At 56.3% G+C, this 17,661-nt stretch overlaps 1 protein-coding gene across 1 annotated transcript in view; it reads right to left on the reverse strand.

The window, feature by feature from the left end:
- HIP1R (huntingtin interacting protein 1 related) overlaps positions 1 to 17,408 on the reverse strand; it is a 27,944-nt gene extending 10,536 nt beyond the window's left edge. Inside the window, exons 1-7 of the mRNA XM_077747951.1 lie at positions 17,313 to 17,408; positions 3,313 to 3,376; positions 2,637 to 2,779; positions 2,231 to 2,287; positions 915 to 995; positions 441 to 517; positions 45 to 106 (exon numbers count right to left, since the gene is read on the reverse strand). Of these exons, the coding sequence (XP_077604077.1) occupies positions 45 to 106; positions 441 to 517; positions 915 to 995; positions 2,231 to 2,287; positions 2,637 to 2,779; positions 3,313 to 3,376; positions 17,313 to 17,408 (580 nt within the window). The remainder of the gene's footprint in view (positions 1 to 44; positions 107 to 440; positions 518 to 914; positions 996 to 2,230; positions 2,288 to 2,636; positions 2,780 to 3,312; positions 3,377 to 17,312) is intronic.
- Positions 17,409 to 17,661: the final 253 nt, after the last annotated feature.

A 17,661-nucleotide genomic window follows, 5' to 3' on the forward strand; every position in this document is an offset into this window, starting at 1 on the left:
ACCAGGAAGGGGAGGGGACCAGGCCTCCTCCTGGGTTGGCTTACCTGATTCGGAAAGCCTCAGCTCACAGTCCATGTAATCAAACATCTCCACGGTGAGCTGGAAGCTATGAGGGGAAGGGGGGGGGGGCAGGTGCTGAATGGAGGGGCGGGCAGCTCACACCATGAGACACCCCCCCACAGGCAGGAAGAGGGAACACGGTTCATCCACGCGCCTCTGCACAGGACAGCCATCTTTCAGGCAAAGAGGCCAGATTCCAAATAAACCCCAGCCCTTGAACTTCAGCCTCATCTTCTGGGAACAGGACCCTCTGCCCCAGCCAGCCGCTGATGAGTGCCTGGCCTCATGGACCCGGAGCGCGGACTGCCGAGGGAGCCACCGGGGAAACTGAGGGAGAAAGGAAGCGGCTCCAGGCAGCCACACTGTCCCCAGGGACTCACATGTTGTTGACGTCAGTCCCAGCAGTCTTCTCTAACACTTCGTCTGTCACCTCCAGGCCCGCAGGAAACTGAGGGTGCTATGGAGAGGACACCCCCACTCAGCTGGGGCCCATGCTGGCCCTAGCCCAAAACTGGTCTGGCTTCTGAGGAAAGGAGGAGAGGCCAGGGATGCCCCCCCATCTGCCCTGGGCACCAGCTAAGGGGGTGTAGGTGATGGAGCAAAGGGGGGGGGGAGGGGGGAACATCCAGCCAGGGCAAGAGGCCGCCTGGAGCCGAGGGCAAGGCGGACACCACCCCTGGCATTGGCGGGAAATGTCTCAAGGTGCCCTGACTCTCAAGGCGTCCTAGGCACCCCCGGTTTCCCCTCAGGTCAAGGTTGGGACATAGCAGATGCCACCATGCGGCTTCCAGTACCTGAGAGAGAGAAAAGCCCAGGGTCCCGCACCCCCAGCCCCATGAGGTCACGGCAACTACCTTGAGGTGGAAGGAGATTTTGGTCAGCAAGAGTTTGGTGTACACATTCACCAGCTGTCCGTAGCGGTCATGCAAATGTCCCTGCGGAGAGAGGAGCACTGGGGTGAGGGTCTCCTGCCCCAGGAACGTGCCCACAAATCCTACGGAACCTGTTCACGCTTTGGGGCCAACGAGGAAGCAGAGGCGGGAAGGTGCAGGACGCCGGCTGAGCGTCCCTCTTCCACCTGCCACACGGACGGATGTTCGTGCACAAATACCGCTCAGCCCTCCAGAGGCAGCCAAAGCGTCTCTCCTCGGGGCCGCCACCAGCCCTGTGCTTTGTCTACGGCTCTGTGTTTAATTTTTTTTTTTTTTTTTATTTTACTCCTAGCCCTTCTTGCCAGAGAAACTCTTGTGAGAAGGCGGCTTTGTCCAGGGCAACAGGCCAGCCTGGAGTTGGGACACTTCATTAAAATTCTGGGGGCAGCCGGGAGGCGCATTCTGCTGGGTGCGTGTATGCAGCCTCCCAGCTGCCATCCCGTCACCTCCTAACACCGTGGCTGCCGCGGGCATGCCAATTGGGCCTGCGTCCGCAAACGTCACCACAGGCACTGTTTTCTTTACTTCAAGGGACATCTGCGAGACATGGCAGTTTGTGTCCGCCCCAGGCAGGCCTCCCTCTGAAGCTCAGCTCTCAGAGGCTGCCCTGCCCCCGGCCTAGCCCACGAGGTCCCAGCGGTACTCCCCGGGGACAAATATTAGGTCACAGATGCTGTCCCCCACCCCCAAATTCTCTGAGGGTCTTAGAGTAGATCTAGAATATAAGCTCTTGGGGCTCCCGAATTTATTATGGATAAAAATCTTCTGGGAAGTTTTTTGAACCCAGTTCCCAATCCTGAGGTTCTAAAGCAGCCAGTCTGGGTTGGGGGGTGGGCAAGGAGTCTGTGCCCCTTACATAGGCTGTAACTGCCAGTCAGACACCCAGACTCCGGTGTCGCCACATTTCCCAGCTCACAGGGACCAGCAGTTGCTGAGTTTCTGGAGCGGGGCCCGTTAGTTATGCGTTTGGAACTTCCTGGACAAGACCTTTAAAGCAAGGTTGTGTTTCATTTACTGACCCGGGTCCGCCCCCACGGTCTCCCCAGATAACATCATGACTTCTGCCCTGAGGGAAAGGAGGAAAAAGACGGCCATCTGCAGGGAGCTCCCATTCACTCAGCCCCACGAGCCTGGGGGGGGCGGGGGCGGTCAGCACGCCAAGCAGGACTGGGGCTGGGATTTCTGGACTATGCCCTCTGCAAGGTGCTGAGGCCACTGCGCTCTCTCGTGGCACTTACCCACAGATCTCCGATCTCCCGGATGTTGCTCCGATGGCGCTGGCAGTCATGCAGCACCTGCAGCGCAGAGGAGAGACGGGGAGAAGGATGAAGAACCCACACCCACCGCCTGCAGCGCGGAGGGGAGACGGGGAGAAGGATCAAGAACCCACACCCACCGCCTGCAGCGCGGAGGGGAGACGGGGAGAAGGATCAAGAACTCACACCCACGTGGGGGGATGGGGAGAAGGATGAAGAACCCACACCCACGCAGGGGATGCTGGCTGGCATGCGGAGGGCAGGCAGGGACGGGCCCAGGCAGACGTGGGGACGGGCTCTCATTTCACAGGGCGGCTGCACTGCCTCCCTGGGGCGCTGGCCTGGCAGGTGGCCCTGGCCCCTCAGCACGGCGGGCAGCACTACTCACATTCGGGTGCCCGTCTCGGAGGACCTTGTGCAGCACGTGGCAGAACTTCCAGCTGAGGATGGAGCTGCTGGGAAGGGGCAGGCCGATGGCGTAGGACCAGAAGGTGAAGGCCCCCTTCTCATGGTGAGTGCCCAGAATGATGCCTACCAGGGTCAAGGCCAAGTGCAAGAGGCAGAGAGACTCAAGTGTAGGGAAGGCTGGGGTGCTCACGGGAACAGCTGAGCGATGCAGGGGGCAGGCTGGCCCCTCACCCATGGCCACCCAGCACCTTCTCCCAACACCCCTCTCCCTCCATGTCGGCAGGAGTCCACCAAAAGCTACGGTTTCCTGCCAAGGTCAAGCCTCACAAATTTAACCGGGCCCAACAGCCTAAGACGATAGACAGGGTCCCCCAGATAAGACTGAGAATGTGGAAGCAGCAGAGCAAGGCAGGAGGCCCCACTGGCCCAGGGCCACACAAGCACACGCCTTCTCGGGCCTCTGTCTTGTCGACGGCACACTTCACAAAGCTCTGGTGGCCGGTCGCCTCCACTGTCCCCCACCCCCCAATTCACTTCCCACCAAGTCCATGGCAGAAACAACACAGGGCAGCCCCACACCCTCCTCTCACTCTCCCCGCCTCCTCCCAGAGACCAAGAGGGACAGCGGCCGGCCTGCCCGAAGCAGGGAAGGATACGCCGCGCATGCTTCTCCTTCACGGGGGCCTCCTGGGTGTTGATGGCTTTGCTGATGCTGATGGCCTGGGAGGGAACAGAGGAGGCAGAGTTCAGAAACCCACAAGGCAGACTTCCCCAGAAGACACAGGATGGATTCTTCCGTCAAAGGCAGGTGTAGAGATGCAGAGGAAAAGGATGCTCTCTCAACCTACGTGAACCAGAGCTCTGAAGACTTCTTACACTTGACATGTACAGCTCAAAACAAGTTAACACCTGACACCAAAATGCCCCTGGGAGCCTTCTGGGGGCTACGAAATGAGGACAAAGGCTGGCTGGTGGCTGCAGGAGGCCACCTCTGGGCAGACAACAGCGTATGCTTAGCTCACCACAGAAGGGGAGGCCCCCTGGACCCCAGGGGGAGTGGCCAGTCGCAACAAGGTGGCATCCTCCGCCCCGTCCCTCCTGAACCCTCGTGATGCTCCGTGAAGACCTGTGTGTCCCCCACAATCCACATTACTGTGGGGCAAGGCCGCACTGCCACTACATGGAAACAGGAGAAACCCAGGTCCTGTGGCCCGTCTGCCACACAGGCCACCTCCCTCCTAGATGCGGACAAGTCCTGACTCAGTGCCCACCCTCAATGAAGCAGATGGCGACTGTGGCCCTACTGGGGGCAGTGGGAAGTGGGGGGATCTGCTCAGCATACCCGCTGTCACTTGAGCACTGAGCAAGCAGCCATGCCGTTTGTGGGCAGAGGTCCTCACCCATGTCCACCTGCCCGGGTCCTGTCCCCTCCCCCTTAGCTCAGGGCCCCTGCAGCCGAGGCTTCCTGGATAGGACTGCTCCCTCAACCAAAGGGCCCCGGCACTTACTGCCGGCCCCAGCTTTACTGGCGGGCGGAAGGGGGGGGGTATTCCTCCCCTGCAGGAAGGTTCCTCAAGCCTCCATCCAGCTACCCAGCACTCAGCTGGGGACATCAAGGTTTGTGGCTGGAGAAGAGCCACCGGGTTCACTGGCAGGAGCGACAGGCAGGTCCCCAGCAAAACCTACAGACACGATCCTTCCATCTCCCACTGGTCCTTGGCCAGGGCCCACGGCAGCCTGCCCCCCAGGCCGTGCTAGGACCTGCGATGGCTGAGCACGGGTCCCGGCTGCTGTGTGCTCTCACCCTGCTGCCCGGGACCCACGCCAGCAGGTCAAGGCCTTGTCAATAGGACACACTTGTATGGTGGCCTGACTCAGGAGTGGGGAGGGGACGGGACTGAGGGAGCCCCACAGGGCAGCCCCGACACTCGCTTTCTTCTTGGCCTAGAGGCCACCGCGCTACCCGCCTCCAGCATCCACACAGAATAAATGCCCAGCTGGCGAGGAGGCGGTTTCACCTTGGCACACGCCCACCATGAACCGACTTCGGGCCTACTTGGCAAGGCTGTGAAGTTCCCTCTGTCTGTAAGAAACCCTACAGGGGCGAAGACAGGCCTCTCGCATCAGGCAAGCAGCTGCTGAACCCCGTCCCACCACAGAGCCCACCGTGGCCCCACTCACGGGGCCACAGGAGTGCTGACCGCACACCGGGCCTCTCGGGGGCCACCCTCCCTTCCCCTCCCCTCCCAGGGTCCCAACAGAAACCCAGACAGGCTCTGGCTTCTCTTATTCCCAAAGCCGCAGTGAGCCAGACCTGGAAGGCTCCCTTGGCCATCTGTTTGCCAAGCCTCTGCCAGCACAGCCTCCCTGAGGCCTCAGCGCCTGGCTTTGTTCAACAAGCATCACTGAGCAGCCGCTGGGAGAGAGGCGGGGCCCAGGCCCTACTTCTCCCCGCCCCACGTAACCACCACACCCCACCCAGGCACACCTCTGTCCACCACAGTGGTGGCGACAGTGAAGATCACTAACCGCCATCTCCTGGGTGACTACACTGTTCTGGGCATAGGCGACACACCTTCAGCAACAGCCATAGGAAGTGGGCATGAGCCCACCTTCCTGATGAGAAAACTGAGGTACAGAGAGGTTAGGCGTCCTGTCTGTACGGCTACTAAGGGCAAAGCCAGGTCTGGCTGATTGCTGTGTCCTTAGTGACCCTGCTGTACAGTGTCCCAGGCTCCTTCCTCCCGTACGGACACAGAGCTGGGAAGGGGCAGGCAGGGGTGGCTGTACCCAGGGCACGGATGTGGGGGCCACACCTCCCCCAGCAGCAAGCAGCTGCCAGCTCCTAAGCCAGGAGCGTCTGGTCTCTGGGGGGTGTAACTCCATCCTTCCGCTGCCCTGACACCTGAGCTGGCTCTTCTGATGGCTGCCACCTGGTCTAGCCTGATCCGGAAGATTCCAGGCAAAAGCAGAGCTAAAGTGACACATGCAGAACAGGCCTAGGAGGCTGTGGATGCAGAGATGCAACCCCAAGTCACAGCAAGCTGAAGGGGCTCCTCTCATATTAACTGCTCCCCCTCCTGGGGGCCAGCAGCTGGAGAGCAGAAGCAGAGGCGTGCCCTGAAGGCAGAGGCTGGCTAGGCCCCAGCAAGGGAGGGCAGCGGTGGGGCAGGCGGCCCCTTCCACTGAGCAGGGAGGGGGAAGGGAGGAGGCTGCATGCAGCCTAGGCGGCAGGAGCGCGTGGCTGAGCAGCGGGTGGCGCCAGGGTGAGGCAGTCCCACCTCCCAGCCTTCCCCCAGGTCACTCAATATAGCCTTTACTTCATCAATGGCCCAAACGTATACCGAGCACCCGCTCATTGCTGGGCACTGGACCCCTTGAAAGACCACCCTCACCCCCACCCCTTTTGGGTCTCTGCTCACCAGTCCCCTTCCTGCTGCCACCCTATTTCAGTCTCCCCTGATTAGCGCTATTCCATGTACACAGCTACTCAGCACCCCGACAAGAAGGTCTTCCTTATTTGTCTGTTATCCGAATGTCAATGCCATGAGGGAAGTGGTTCTGCCTCTCTGGTTGCTGCTGTACCCCCGGCCCCTAGATGGTGCCTGGCACATGAAAGATTTCCCAAAGCGGGAGCCCCAGTGAGATGTGGTGCCATGGGTACACGTAGGGTCTGGGCATCAGGCTCCTCCTCTCTCCCCACCCGCCCTCCCAGTGCTGGCTGCAGGAACAGGGTCCCTCCTGGGGTGGGAACACGGCCCCGTTGTGTGCAGGGCAGCAGATGTGTGGGTCGGGAAGCCTCACAAGGAGGCACAGTGTTCACACAGAGGGAGTCTGTGCACACTTCACAGGGCCTCACTTTTCCTACCAGGCACAGCAGCCAAGCCTCGTCCCAGGAGGGGATGTCAGGCTCCGGGGATGTCCGTCTGCCTCCCTGGCCTATGCTGAGCGGGTTGTAGGGGTGGGAAGAGCTTCGGGGTTCTTCGCGCTGGCATCTACGCTGGGCGACTGCACCACAGCTCAGCTTCTGGGGTTTACAGGCTCAAGGCAACTCTTGACAGCAACACTTCCGTCCACACAGCAGAGTATCCTCACAACAGCCCGACAGGCAGCTGGGGGAAAATGCAGAGGGGAACCCAGCACCACCACGTGGGTTCTCCCCAGCCTGAAAAATGGGCTTCTTCCTGCCCTGGGACAGCCACCCTGGCCAGAACTACCCCAGCAGCTCTGGCAACAGCAAATCTAATCCCTCACGGCTGCGGGATCGACTGCCCTGGAGAGCAACAGCTGGGAGCGGAATGGACCGATCAGGGCCGCAGGCTCCAGGCAGAAAACCCAGAGCTGGAGAGAAGGGTCCTGGGGTGGGAGGGGGGACAGATGGTGACCGACTGGGGGTCCGTCTGCTTATCAGACTCCCAGGGAAAAGGGGGAACAGTTCCGTCGATCTTCCGGTGGTCAGGATGGCGGGGCCAGGGGGCGGTTCTCCCCACTGCAGGAAAGCAGGCCAAGAACAGTGGGGGGTTCCGGGGCAGCCGTGAGACCCCAGGAAGGCCCAGGCGGCCTTTGGTGGGAGCTGGAGGGTCTGCAGAGATGGGTTTCTGAGACCAGGGAGCAGTGAACAAGGACCAGTTTCATGGGCAATCAGGCCACTGCTACCCTTTCTGTGCTGGAAAAAGCCAACAAGTCCACACCCCAGGCCCTGGGCAGCCACCTCGCCTGCAACCCTCCACTTGTTCCACCCTGAGTCTGGATGGCGAGCGGCCTGACCTTCCGAAGGGCAGAGGCGGGTACAAGGCAGGAACAGGCTAAGGGATGGAAAGGCCCCAGCATGCTCTGGAGACAGAGTCACAATCGCCAGCACCGAAAAGCTGCTAAAAGGTGTATGTATTTCATGCCACAATGACAGAAAACTAGGCTCAATAACTGGATAATAAAATGATTTTTATCAAGTTCAGCCATGTGCCAGGCTGGGTGCTGAGCACTCCGCCCGTATTACTTCATTTAATCTCCTAAGTAACCCTAGGAGGAGGCAGCCGAGGAAAACCAAGCCTTAGAGAAGGTAATCACTTGCCCAAGGTCATAATAATGAAATGTTGACCAAGTGCTTCTGCCTTGCCAGGCACTGTTCTAAGTGCTTTGCATATGACTTGACCCTCACACAACCCTCCGTCCCCGCCATTCACACGGACAGGGAATGTGCAGGACTGGGCCCAGGCTGCCCGGCTCTGGCGGCTGCCGTCTCGGCCGCCACACCACCACTGGGTCCCGGAGGAGGGAGGCTGGGCCAAGGAAGCAGTGTGTCAACAGACACCCTTCTGTGTCCTGCCACAGGAATCCAGCACCCCTAGGGCCACTGCTGCTCAGGGAGGGCCTGGCCCGACTCTCAGTCAGGATGCACATTCTGGATCAGGGATTTGTTCAAGCCTCGGGTAATAACAGCATCGGGGCGGCGGCACCGAGAAGCTCGTATACCTCCGTGGCTCCCCACTCCTGTGAGCAAGGGCCTCGGACTCTGGGCTCTGACCTTCATCTCCGCTCACTCTGGCTCCCTCCCAGGGCAGCTACCGTCCGGGAGCCAGGACAAGCGAGGCCTGGGGAGACAATCCAAGGACCAGGCCAGACAGAGTGGCCAGTGGCACCCGTCCCCGGATGAGCAGCTGGCAGGGACACGCACCAGGAAGCATCCCAGCAGGTGCTGGTTCAGGAAAGAGGAAACTCATGAGGCAGCCAGGCCAGGACCGGAGCCATCGCAGGTGGTACCCGAAAGGCTGGGTGGCTGGTGGGGACTCCAGACAGAAGCAGGGCCTCGGGGCGTGGACGTGGCCGGCGGAGCCAGGTGACCAAGCCTGGAAAACTCCAAGTCAGCAGCTGCTCACAGCAACCCAGTCCCTGCCCCACTGGCTGTGGGGCTTCACAAAGAGCCAAGGGGGCCCCGAGAAGCCTGGGAAGAGCCACACAGTCAAGGAGGGCAGTGGGGAGGAGTCAGCCACTGAGGACAGAGCAAGAGTGTGGGCATCTCACAGAGCCACAGCTCCTCAGCCCAAAGTTCACCAACATCAGTTACACTGTTATTTTTTTATTACTTATTTTTTGAAAGAAAGAGCATGAGGGAGGGAGGGGCAGAGAGAGAAGGAGACACCGGAACTGAAGCAGGCTCCAGGCCCTGAGCTGTCAGCACAGAGCCCAACATGGGGCTCGAACTTACAAACTGTGAGATCATGACCTGAACCGAAGCTGGATGCTCAACCAACTGAGCCACCCAGGTGCCCCCAGTTACACTGTTCTGCAAACCCAGAGCCCTCACTCGGCAAGGGGCTAAGGGGCTGCAGAGGACACAGCCCTGGCTGTCCTCTGTGAGATCAGACATCCTAAACACACCTTTGCCAGGAGACCCAGCGTCTGGGGACAAAGACAAGTCTTCCCAGTGGCCTGACCAGCGATGCTATCGCCCCCCAGCCTGCACACACAGTCACATTATCCCATCTCACGGGATGGGAAACTTCCCCTTTCCAGACAGAGGCTTCCCCGTCTGGGAAGCAGGAATGAAAACCCCTGGGTCTTCTAGAATGCAAACATGCACAAAGCTTGTCCAAAACACCTTGCTGTGTTTCAGCCACACACTTCCCCCTCTTCTTCCTCACAGGACAAGTCCGGTCCCACCCTCCAGGCACATCTCCTGTCAACTCTCAACTAAATGCTTCTTCCTGGACGATCCTTCCCAGCCGCCCTCCTCGGAGAACAGCCAATTTACTTCCCCGAGGACATTTATTATCCCAAACCGTCTTGTTTACCACTTAGTCTCAGCTTTTACCTCCGACCCCCAAACAGATGTCCACGGCACAAGGGACTCTGTGAGTCCTGCTCCCCGCCGTATCTCCAGTCCCCAAACCCGTGCCTGGCGGTCAATAAATCTTTATTGGATGAGTCAGAGTGAACACTTGAATGAACAAAAGCTCTTTCACACATACGTTCTGGTTAAATTCAAGGCAGTGAGTGTCTTTCTCCAGCTAGTAATTTAACCACTAGTTAAATAGTAAAAGCAACTATAAAACAATTTCTATTCTTAAAATCAAACCCAAAATGAATCAGACTTAAGCCTCCTTGTGCCGTTATCACGACACTTCACAGAGGCACTTCGTGAGGCACGAAAGCGTCCTTCCAAGAGCCAAGGCAACGGGGCCCGGCAGGGAGGTGGGTTATTCTGCTTTAGCGTCTCCAAAGAGTGCTTTGAAGGACAGAGAGACCTCATTCGAAAGCATCTGCCATCTCAAAGGCCACTGCCCAACAAACGCAAGCACAGGACTTCTAGGGCTGAGCTGATGTGGTCGCATGCGAGCGGGGAGGAGCCCAGCAGCTTGCTAGTTTTGGCAGATGAAGTCAGTGACGCACACTGGTTCCTACCCTGATTCCTTCAACCGCTCAGCTGGCACCTCTGGTCATCCGCACGCCCCAGTCCCTTCTGGGTCGCAGCCCTGCAGTCGCCCAGTTTATGGAAGTGGGGGGGGGGGCTTGTCGACGCCTCCCCTCCAGGGGGTGGGCGGGTGCCAGGGAGGGGGCTTCCCTCTCACGGGGACGCAGCTAACAGGTGGCAGCCTGCCCCAATGCCACCCCTCCCCAGGGCCCTGCAGGTGACATGCAAAGAGAGGATGACGCAGCCTCGAGTCCCGCCTCCGCAGGCTGCCTCTGAATGGACGGGGAGCCGGCCCTGGTGGCTTCTTTCCTCGGCCCCGGTGAGATCACTCCACAGACCTGTCTGTCCCACGAGCCAGGGGGCTGAGTCACCCCCTGGCAGTGAACCCGCCGCAGTTTGAGGAATGTGTTTATTTCAACAAGACATAACCCTGCCTGGACTGAACTCTTCTCCATGGGCTCCGTCCTTCCCTGCGGTGGGTGCCTTGGGTCTCACCAAGGGACAAGCGTCAAAGACAGGAGACCTGCTGGCCCCATGGCTCCTCGGTGCTAGGACGTAAGAGGAGCCAACAAGGTCCGGCCTGAGGCTCTCGGGGTTCGGTGGGGAGTACCCAGGGGCTCAGAGGGGGAAGCGACGCAATCCCTCCGCCCGTGAGCCTGCGCACACGCCCGCCCTCACGGCTGCCGCGGACACACACACCGAAAGGGTGTCTCGGTCAGGATAACCGGGACGCTCGGCAAGGCGGTGGCGGGGGGTGGTGGTCAGCGGCTGATGGCTTCACAAACGAGGGGATATTGGAGTCCACCCTGAGAACAAGGGAGCGGGGAGGCGCTGGCAAAGGCATCCCCACTCTCTACACCAAGTGTCTCAGGTTAACAGACTGGGTGTCCCTGACCCTCAGCCAAACGGGCCTCGGCTCCAGAGCTTCCACCGCAGCTGTGGGATCGAGCAAACCAGCACCCAGCTGGGTTTCGTCCACAAGCGGGCCGGCCTGGGGCAAGGCGCTGGCTTCCCCCCAGCCTCTCTGGGGCTTCCCCCAAGCTCCTGGGCCTCCCAGAGAAGGGGAAGTGCTTCTGGAGCGTGAGCGCTGGGAGGCTCATTCTCCCAATAGAATGGGGGCTGCTCCCCACCCTCCCACGCCCACCCGCTCCTGCTGCAGATCAGTCTCTCTCCCCGACGGCCCTCACTCCCCCTCTACAGGGGCCCAGGGACAGAACCCAACGGGGACACCAGGCCTCATGTCTGCTCTTCCGTACACAGCAAAGCAGCCACCACACAGCTGCCTCGGCACCAGGCGGTGCCACAGACCCTCCCAGCCAGCCCGGGACACGTGCAGGACCGCGTCTCCCTCCCGCAGGCAGGTCTTGCTCTGCACGGCTCTGCACGGCTCTGCCAGAGCGCGCCTGGCCCTCTCACACTTCTCCTGCCTCCTTCTCGGAGACAAAAACTCTAGGAGGGGACAAGGGAGGTCTTTACCTCCCTGGGGCACAGCCCAAGGCACCGGGCACGAGCCACACAGTAAACGGTCCCCACCAACGTGTCATGGGGGCAAATGGCCATCAACAAAAGGGGAAAGGGAAGGATGGGCAGCCCCATCCCCGCCTCAACCTGGGCCAACAGGCCACCTGACACCCCGAGAGCGGAGGAGATTCTGGGGGATTCTGGCAGCTGGGGGAGTCAGGAAGGCAGCTGCTACCTGAGCATCACCAAGGGGAGCGCATCGTGGCGTGGGACAGCAGCGCACGTGGCACGAAGGGCACAGCTCACCACCCATGACCTACCCCAGCTGACCCGGACCCGGGCAAGGAGCAACAGCCTCGGGTGGCTGGGCGCCGGCCTCTTTCCCTCCCTGTCAGAACGCCTGGGCACCCCTCCTCCTCCCCACGCCACCCGTCCGCACCAGATGCCGGGCACTGCGCCCGCATGTGGGGACCTCACGTCCCGCACGACAGTGGGACCGAAATGGGAGGGTTCTGGCTGCCTCCCACATGGGTTAGAGCTCTTCCCAAACTCTGAGGCCAGGGGAAAATTTTTTTTTGGTAAACATTTAAATGAAGCCCCAAAAGGGGCTAGTGACTTAGAGTATTAGAATACCACAGCGTTTAGGGGTGCTGGGGTAGCTCAGGCGGTTAAGCATCTGACTTGTGGTTTTGGCTCAGGTCATGATCTCCTGGTTCGTGAGTTCAAGCCCTGCATCAGGCTCTGTGCTGACAGTGTGGAGCCTGCTTGGGATTCCCTCTCTCTGCTCCTCCCTCTCTAAAAATAAATAAACTTAAAAAAAAAAAAAAAAAGAGGAGCGTCTGGGTGGCTTAGTCAGTTAAGCGTCCAACTCACAGCTCAAGCTGTGAGTTCGAGCCCCGAGTCCGGCTCTGTTGGAGCCTGCTTCAGATTCTGTCTCCCACACTCTCTGCGCCTCCCCGACTTGTGCTTTCTCCTTATCTCAAAAATAAACACTAAAAAAAATATTTTTAAATACCACAGCATTACAAGGAATAAAGACACAAAAGTGGATGTGCTTAAGTGTCTGCCAGTCAGAGGAGACTCCACAGAGGGGGTGATGGGCACACACAGGACCGGAAGTCAGGGCAGAGAGACCATCTTGTGCAATATGGGAGTTGGAAAGAATATTGTATATTTGGGAACAGCTCTCAAACTCCAACTCAAGTGGAGATTCTAAAGAAGGAGTTTCTGGGAGCCTGGGTGGCTCAGACGGTTAAGCATCTGACTTTGGCTCAGGTCATGATCTTGTGATTTGTGGGTTCAAGCCCTGCATTGAGCTCTGTGCTTACAGCTCGGAGCCCGGAGCCTGCTTTGGATTATGGGTCTTCCTCTTTCTCTCTCTGCCCCTCCCCCGCTCATGCGGTCTTTTTCTTGCTCTCAAAAACGGATAAACATTAAAAAACATTTTTTTAATTAAAAAAATACAGGAGAGCCTAAAGAATTCCTGGTTGGGGACTTAGGAAAAAAAAAAAAAAAAAGACCAATGTCTGGGGCTTATCCAGGCGAAATCTCCAGAGCTTTCACACTGCCATTTTAAAGAAACCCCCCAAGTGATTCTAATACTGGGTGGCTCTAACAGGTAGCCGCTGGTTACGTGTGGCTACTGAGCACCTGAAGCTATGAGCCCAAACTGATGTGCTGTGTGAAACACACAACAGATTTTGAAGACTTAGAAGAGGTGGCTCAGTCAGTTAAGCGTCTGACTCATGATTTCAGCTCACGTCATGATCTCATAGTTCGTGAGTTCTAGCCCTACATCATGCTCTGGGCTGGGAGCTCTTAGCCTGCTTGGGATTCTCTCTCTCTGCTCCTCCCCTGCTAGTGCGTGTTTGCTCGCACTCTCTCTCTTCTCTCTTTTGCTCTCTTTCTCAAATATAAACTTTAAATTAAAAAAAAAAAAAGGAGGGGCACCTGGATGGCTCAGTCGGTTAAGCCTTAGACTTTGGCTCAGGTATGATCTCACGGTTCATGAGTTTGAGCCCTGCGTCGGGCTCTGTGCTGACAGCTCAGAGCCTGGGGGCCTGCTTCAGATTTGGTGTCTCCCTCCCTCTCTACACCTCCCCTATTTGTGCTATCTCTCTCACTCTCAAATGAATAATAAAACATTTTTTTTAAAAGGAGGAGAAGAATGTAAAATATCCCCTTCAGAAGTCTTACAGTGAAATGGTTACATTTTGGATACACTTGGTTAAATAAAATACACAATTAAGATGAATTTCACTTGTTTGTTTACTTTCCAATGTGCTACAGGGAAATCTTAAATGACACGTGAGATTCATATTCTGTTGCTATTGAACAGCGCTGCTCTAACATGATCCAGGGCTGACAAGTCCTGAATGTCAAAAAACCTTACTCTTCACAAGATTTCAATTCCTAGGGGGCTGGTGAAGGGGTGGGTCACTGACCTGGAAGACTGGCCCTATGAACTGTTTTCTGGCTGCTTCCTGCACCCACACACCCACACCCACACCCACGGTGCCCTCCCGACTAGAAAACCCCTAACACCTGGGTAGTCTTACATCTCCATTTAACACTCAACCACGGGGCTTGGCTCACTGAGCAGGGTGGCCCCTCGCTGTCCTGACCTGAGAAGCAGCTTTTGGACTCCAGCTCTGTATCTTGCAGAGGCTTTAGCCCCGGAGAAGCACAGGGACTCACAAATAAGGAAAAACCAAATCCGAAGCTTAGCATTTCCTATCTGCTGAGTCCTCATCCATGATATGCCTCAAAGATGGGCTTCTTCTCTAGTGGAAGTTCTGAACTAGTTCTCAAATGTTAGAGGTTTTTTGGGGAGGGGGGGCGGGGGGAGGAAGACAGCTAGCTATTTGCAGAACACTGCACCAGCGCTTTGCGTTCTGTGTGTATTAGCAGCCTGTTAAATGCTGTAACAAATTGCCACAAAAGGCAAAACAATGCCTTCAAACAACACCTATATCTACCATCTTACAGTCCCAGAGGTCAGAAGCCCCACACAGGTCTTCTGGAGCTAACATCAAAAGTGCCAGCAGCGCTGCATTTCTCTCTGGAGGCCCTGCAGACGGCTCCGTTTCTCGCCTTCTCCAGCTTCTCCAGGACGCCCGAGGTCCTCGGCCGGGGGCCCTTTCTGCCATCTCCAAGCCAGCAAGTATTCCTCCTGCCAGACCCTCCCTCTGACCTCCTCTCCGGCCTCCCTCTCCTACATTTAAAGGCCTGGGCCCACCTGGCAAAGCCAGGATAAGGGGCCTATTTTAAGGCCAGCTGATCAGCATCTTCTCACCAAGCACCATGACGCATTCACAGGTTCCAGGAATTTGGACGTGGCCGTCTTCGAGGGGCAGCCGACCAGTGTTTCTCTGTACCTTAGGCAGCCATAGGAGGCAGGTGCAACATCTCTATACAGATGAGGAGACAGATTCAAGAGCTAAGTGGCTTCCCCAGGGACACAGGCTAGCAGCACTCGGGTCTACCTGTTAAGTGCTTTCCATGACATGCCATCTTTTTAACGCCACAGGCTCTTTTCAGGGTCAGAATGCAGGTGCACAGTATTCTGGAGTATTCTGGAGAATGTTATTACAACAACGAAAAGCCACTACTACGGTGTCATCTCTATTTTGAAAAGGGGTTTTATCACCAAAAGGGCTAAAGTTCTGGGGAAGAATAGACCCGCTTTCTGGACTCTCCCCTGGGATTATATACACACTCACACACAGCAGGCAACAATCACAAACACCAGCCAACACAAAGGAAGTGTGACTGCTCTCCTTGAACGCTCCTGACTGGGGTGGGGAAGGGACCTTTGCAAAACAGGGTGTGGCCTGTCGGGAAAGCTAACATGGGAGCTTTTTTCCTACTCCTGATCCAGGAGCCCAAGGACAAAGGTGAGACTGGGAGATGGCCATGACAAATTCCAAGCAAGCTAAAGTGCTCGCCCGAAACCCAGGGCACAGTGGTCAACATGAAGACAGAGGCAGTGTGTTCCAAAGGGAAGGTGGACCCGTGAAGTGCACATGCTATTTCCTGTCCACAAGGAGACATGTAAGCCCCAGCGTCAGCTTTCTGGGTCCTTTCCACGAACGGGGCCTAGCTAGCAGCTCACTGGATATTTCTGGGACCGAGCTAATTAAATATTAACCATGCAAAAAACCTTTATCCTACAGCCTTCAGTAAGCCGCTCTGAAGACCAGCAAACCCAGACGCTGAACCCAAACTCCATCTTTCCAGAAAAAAAGAGGTCAGGAAAGGGTAAATCCTATGAGATGCGTCCATTACAAAGTTATTCAATATTAAGTAACCCTCTCAGATCTTAAGAAAAACCCAACTAATTGAAACAAAACACTTTCTTGTTTACCGAACCAACCACTAAAATATACGGACCTCTATCAGAGATTCTTTCTCCTTGACATTAAAGAAGGTTGCCCTTGACTTATAATAACGAGTAAGATCAGTAAAACTGGCCCTTTAAATTCCACTTCCTCTCTGTAGCAGACCTCCTTATAGCTCCTCAAAAGCATGGGGAGAAAAATCTAAAAACCTGTGCATAAATAAAGCTTATGACAAAACCCCGATTCCATCTGCCAATTAAATTTTCCTCTTCATCCTTGCACATGCTCCTGACACAATTATGTATTAATGACTTTAAATTAAACACCACTTCTGTTTTTATGATGGGCTGTCCCCACTGAAAAGAGGCCAGATGATGATGATCACATCATCATCACAAGGATAAATTAATAATTTTCGGACAGATGGGTTCCAGCACTCGGTTTTCATAAAGCCTTGGTGTCCCCAAATTTTATTATCGTTTCCACTGTAAATCATAAGCACCAAGGTTAGACGGTCCCCCTGGATTTCCCTTATTTCAAAATGAAAGCTGTTGTTGACTGCATGTAGATAAACTTGATTTGAAAGCAACCGCGGAAGTCACTGCTATGGGCAGGGACAGGTGGGAAGGAACTTGCTACAGCAGCCACAAATGTCACCACACCGCTCCAGACGGGGCCACGAGGGGTCCTTTCGGCTTCCTTTATTTCTAAAGTAAAATGTTTCTGCTATTTCAGTCTTGGTTGACTTATTTTGGCAAATGACTGTGCTCTCCCCTCCCCCCCGGGCAGAACAACACCTCAGTATTCGTAAAATAAAAAGGAACAGAAAGCCAGAAGCACAGCAGCGACTGCGTTTTGTGTTCTCAGCGCGAACACATGTACAAACACACACCCGCGCCATTGCTGAATTTTGAAAATAACCTTCTCAGGATAGGCGCGTGGGAAGTGCAGGAAGGGAGCCCTAGGAAGTTTCTGTCTGTCAGGCGCCGGTATTTAATAAGGGGGTGTGAACCTATTTATATGTGGGCCAGCGCTCAGGCAAACAAGTCTGGCTACATACGTGAAACTTTTCGCGCGACACATAATAAGATACTGTGCGGCCCTGGAAAACAGCTCGGGCGAGGAGGAAACTGGGAGTCTCCTTCAAGGAAATGCTCTGCCTCCGCGAGCGGGGGGCATTTTCACGCGGCCTGGAACGAGGTGGGTGNCTGCGCTTAGCACTTACTAAGTCCCGTCTACACTGGAGCAGGAATATGGCTCACTGGAGAAGACTTGACCTCAGTGAATCTGACCAATGGAAGCACAACTAGACATTTCCCCCCCTTTTTAGTCTACTATTAATTTATGTGTCAGAATGCATGCAAGTAAGCCCTCCCCTCTCGTGCATCTCAGCGCGGGGCTGTGGGGTCAGCCTTCCGAGTCTGCAGACTCCGCAGGCGGACACCTTGCCAGAGCCCAGCAAGGGGAAGAGGGCGGGCAGGGCTGGGACCTCCCGTGTGCAGATCCGAACACAACACAGCGCTGGGCCATCAAAGTGCATGCCGCCGGAGGTCGCTGGGACTTCAAAAAAAACATTGTTATCATTGGCTTGCTTTTTAAATGATCAGTCACAAGACTGAAGTAAAAAAAAAAAATCACAGTTCTCCCAAGTGTATGCTATCAAATGGTCATTTTGTTTCTGTGAACCTCAGTTTTCCTCTCAGAATGCAGATGTGAAGTCACCCAACACAGGACTCCCCTTGATGCGGGAGAGGATGCCTGAAGGTGGTCCACCTTTCTGTAACTTCACTGAT

The sequence above is a fragment of the Crocuta crocuta genome, unplaced genomic scaffold, assembly GCF_008692635.1.
Source record: "Crocuta crocuta isolate KB4526 unplaced genomic scaffold, BGI_CrCroc_1.0 scaffold29, whole genome shotgun sequence".
Taxonomy (NCBI): Eukaryota; Metazoa; Chordata; class Mammalia; order Carnivora; family Hyaenidae; genus Crocuta; species Crocuta crocuta.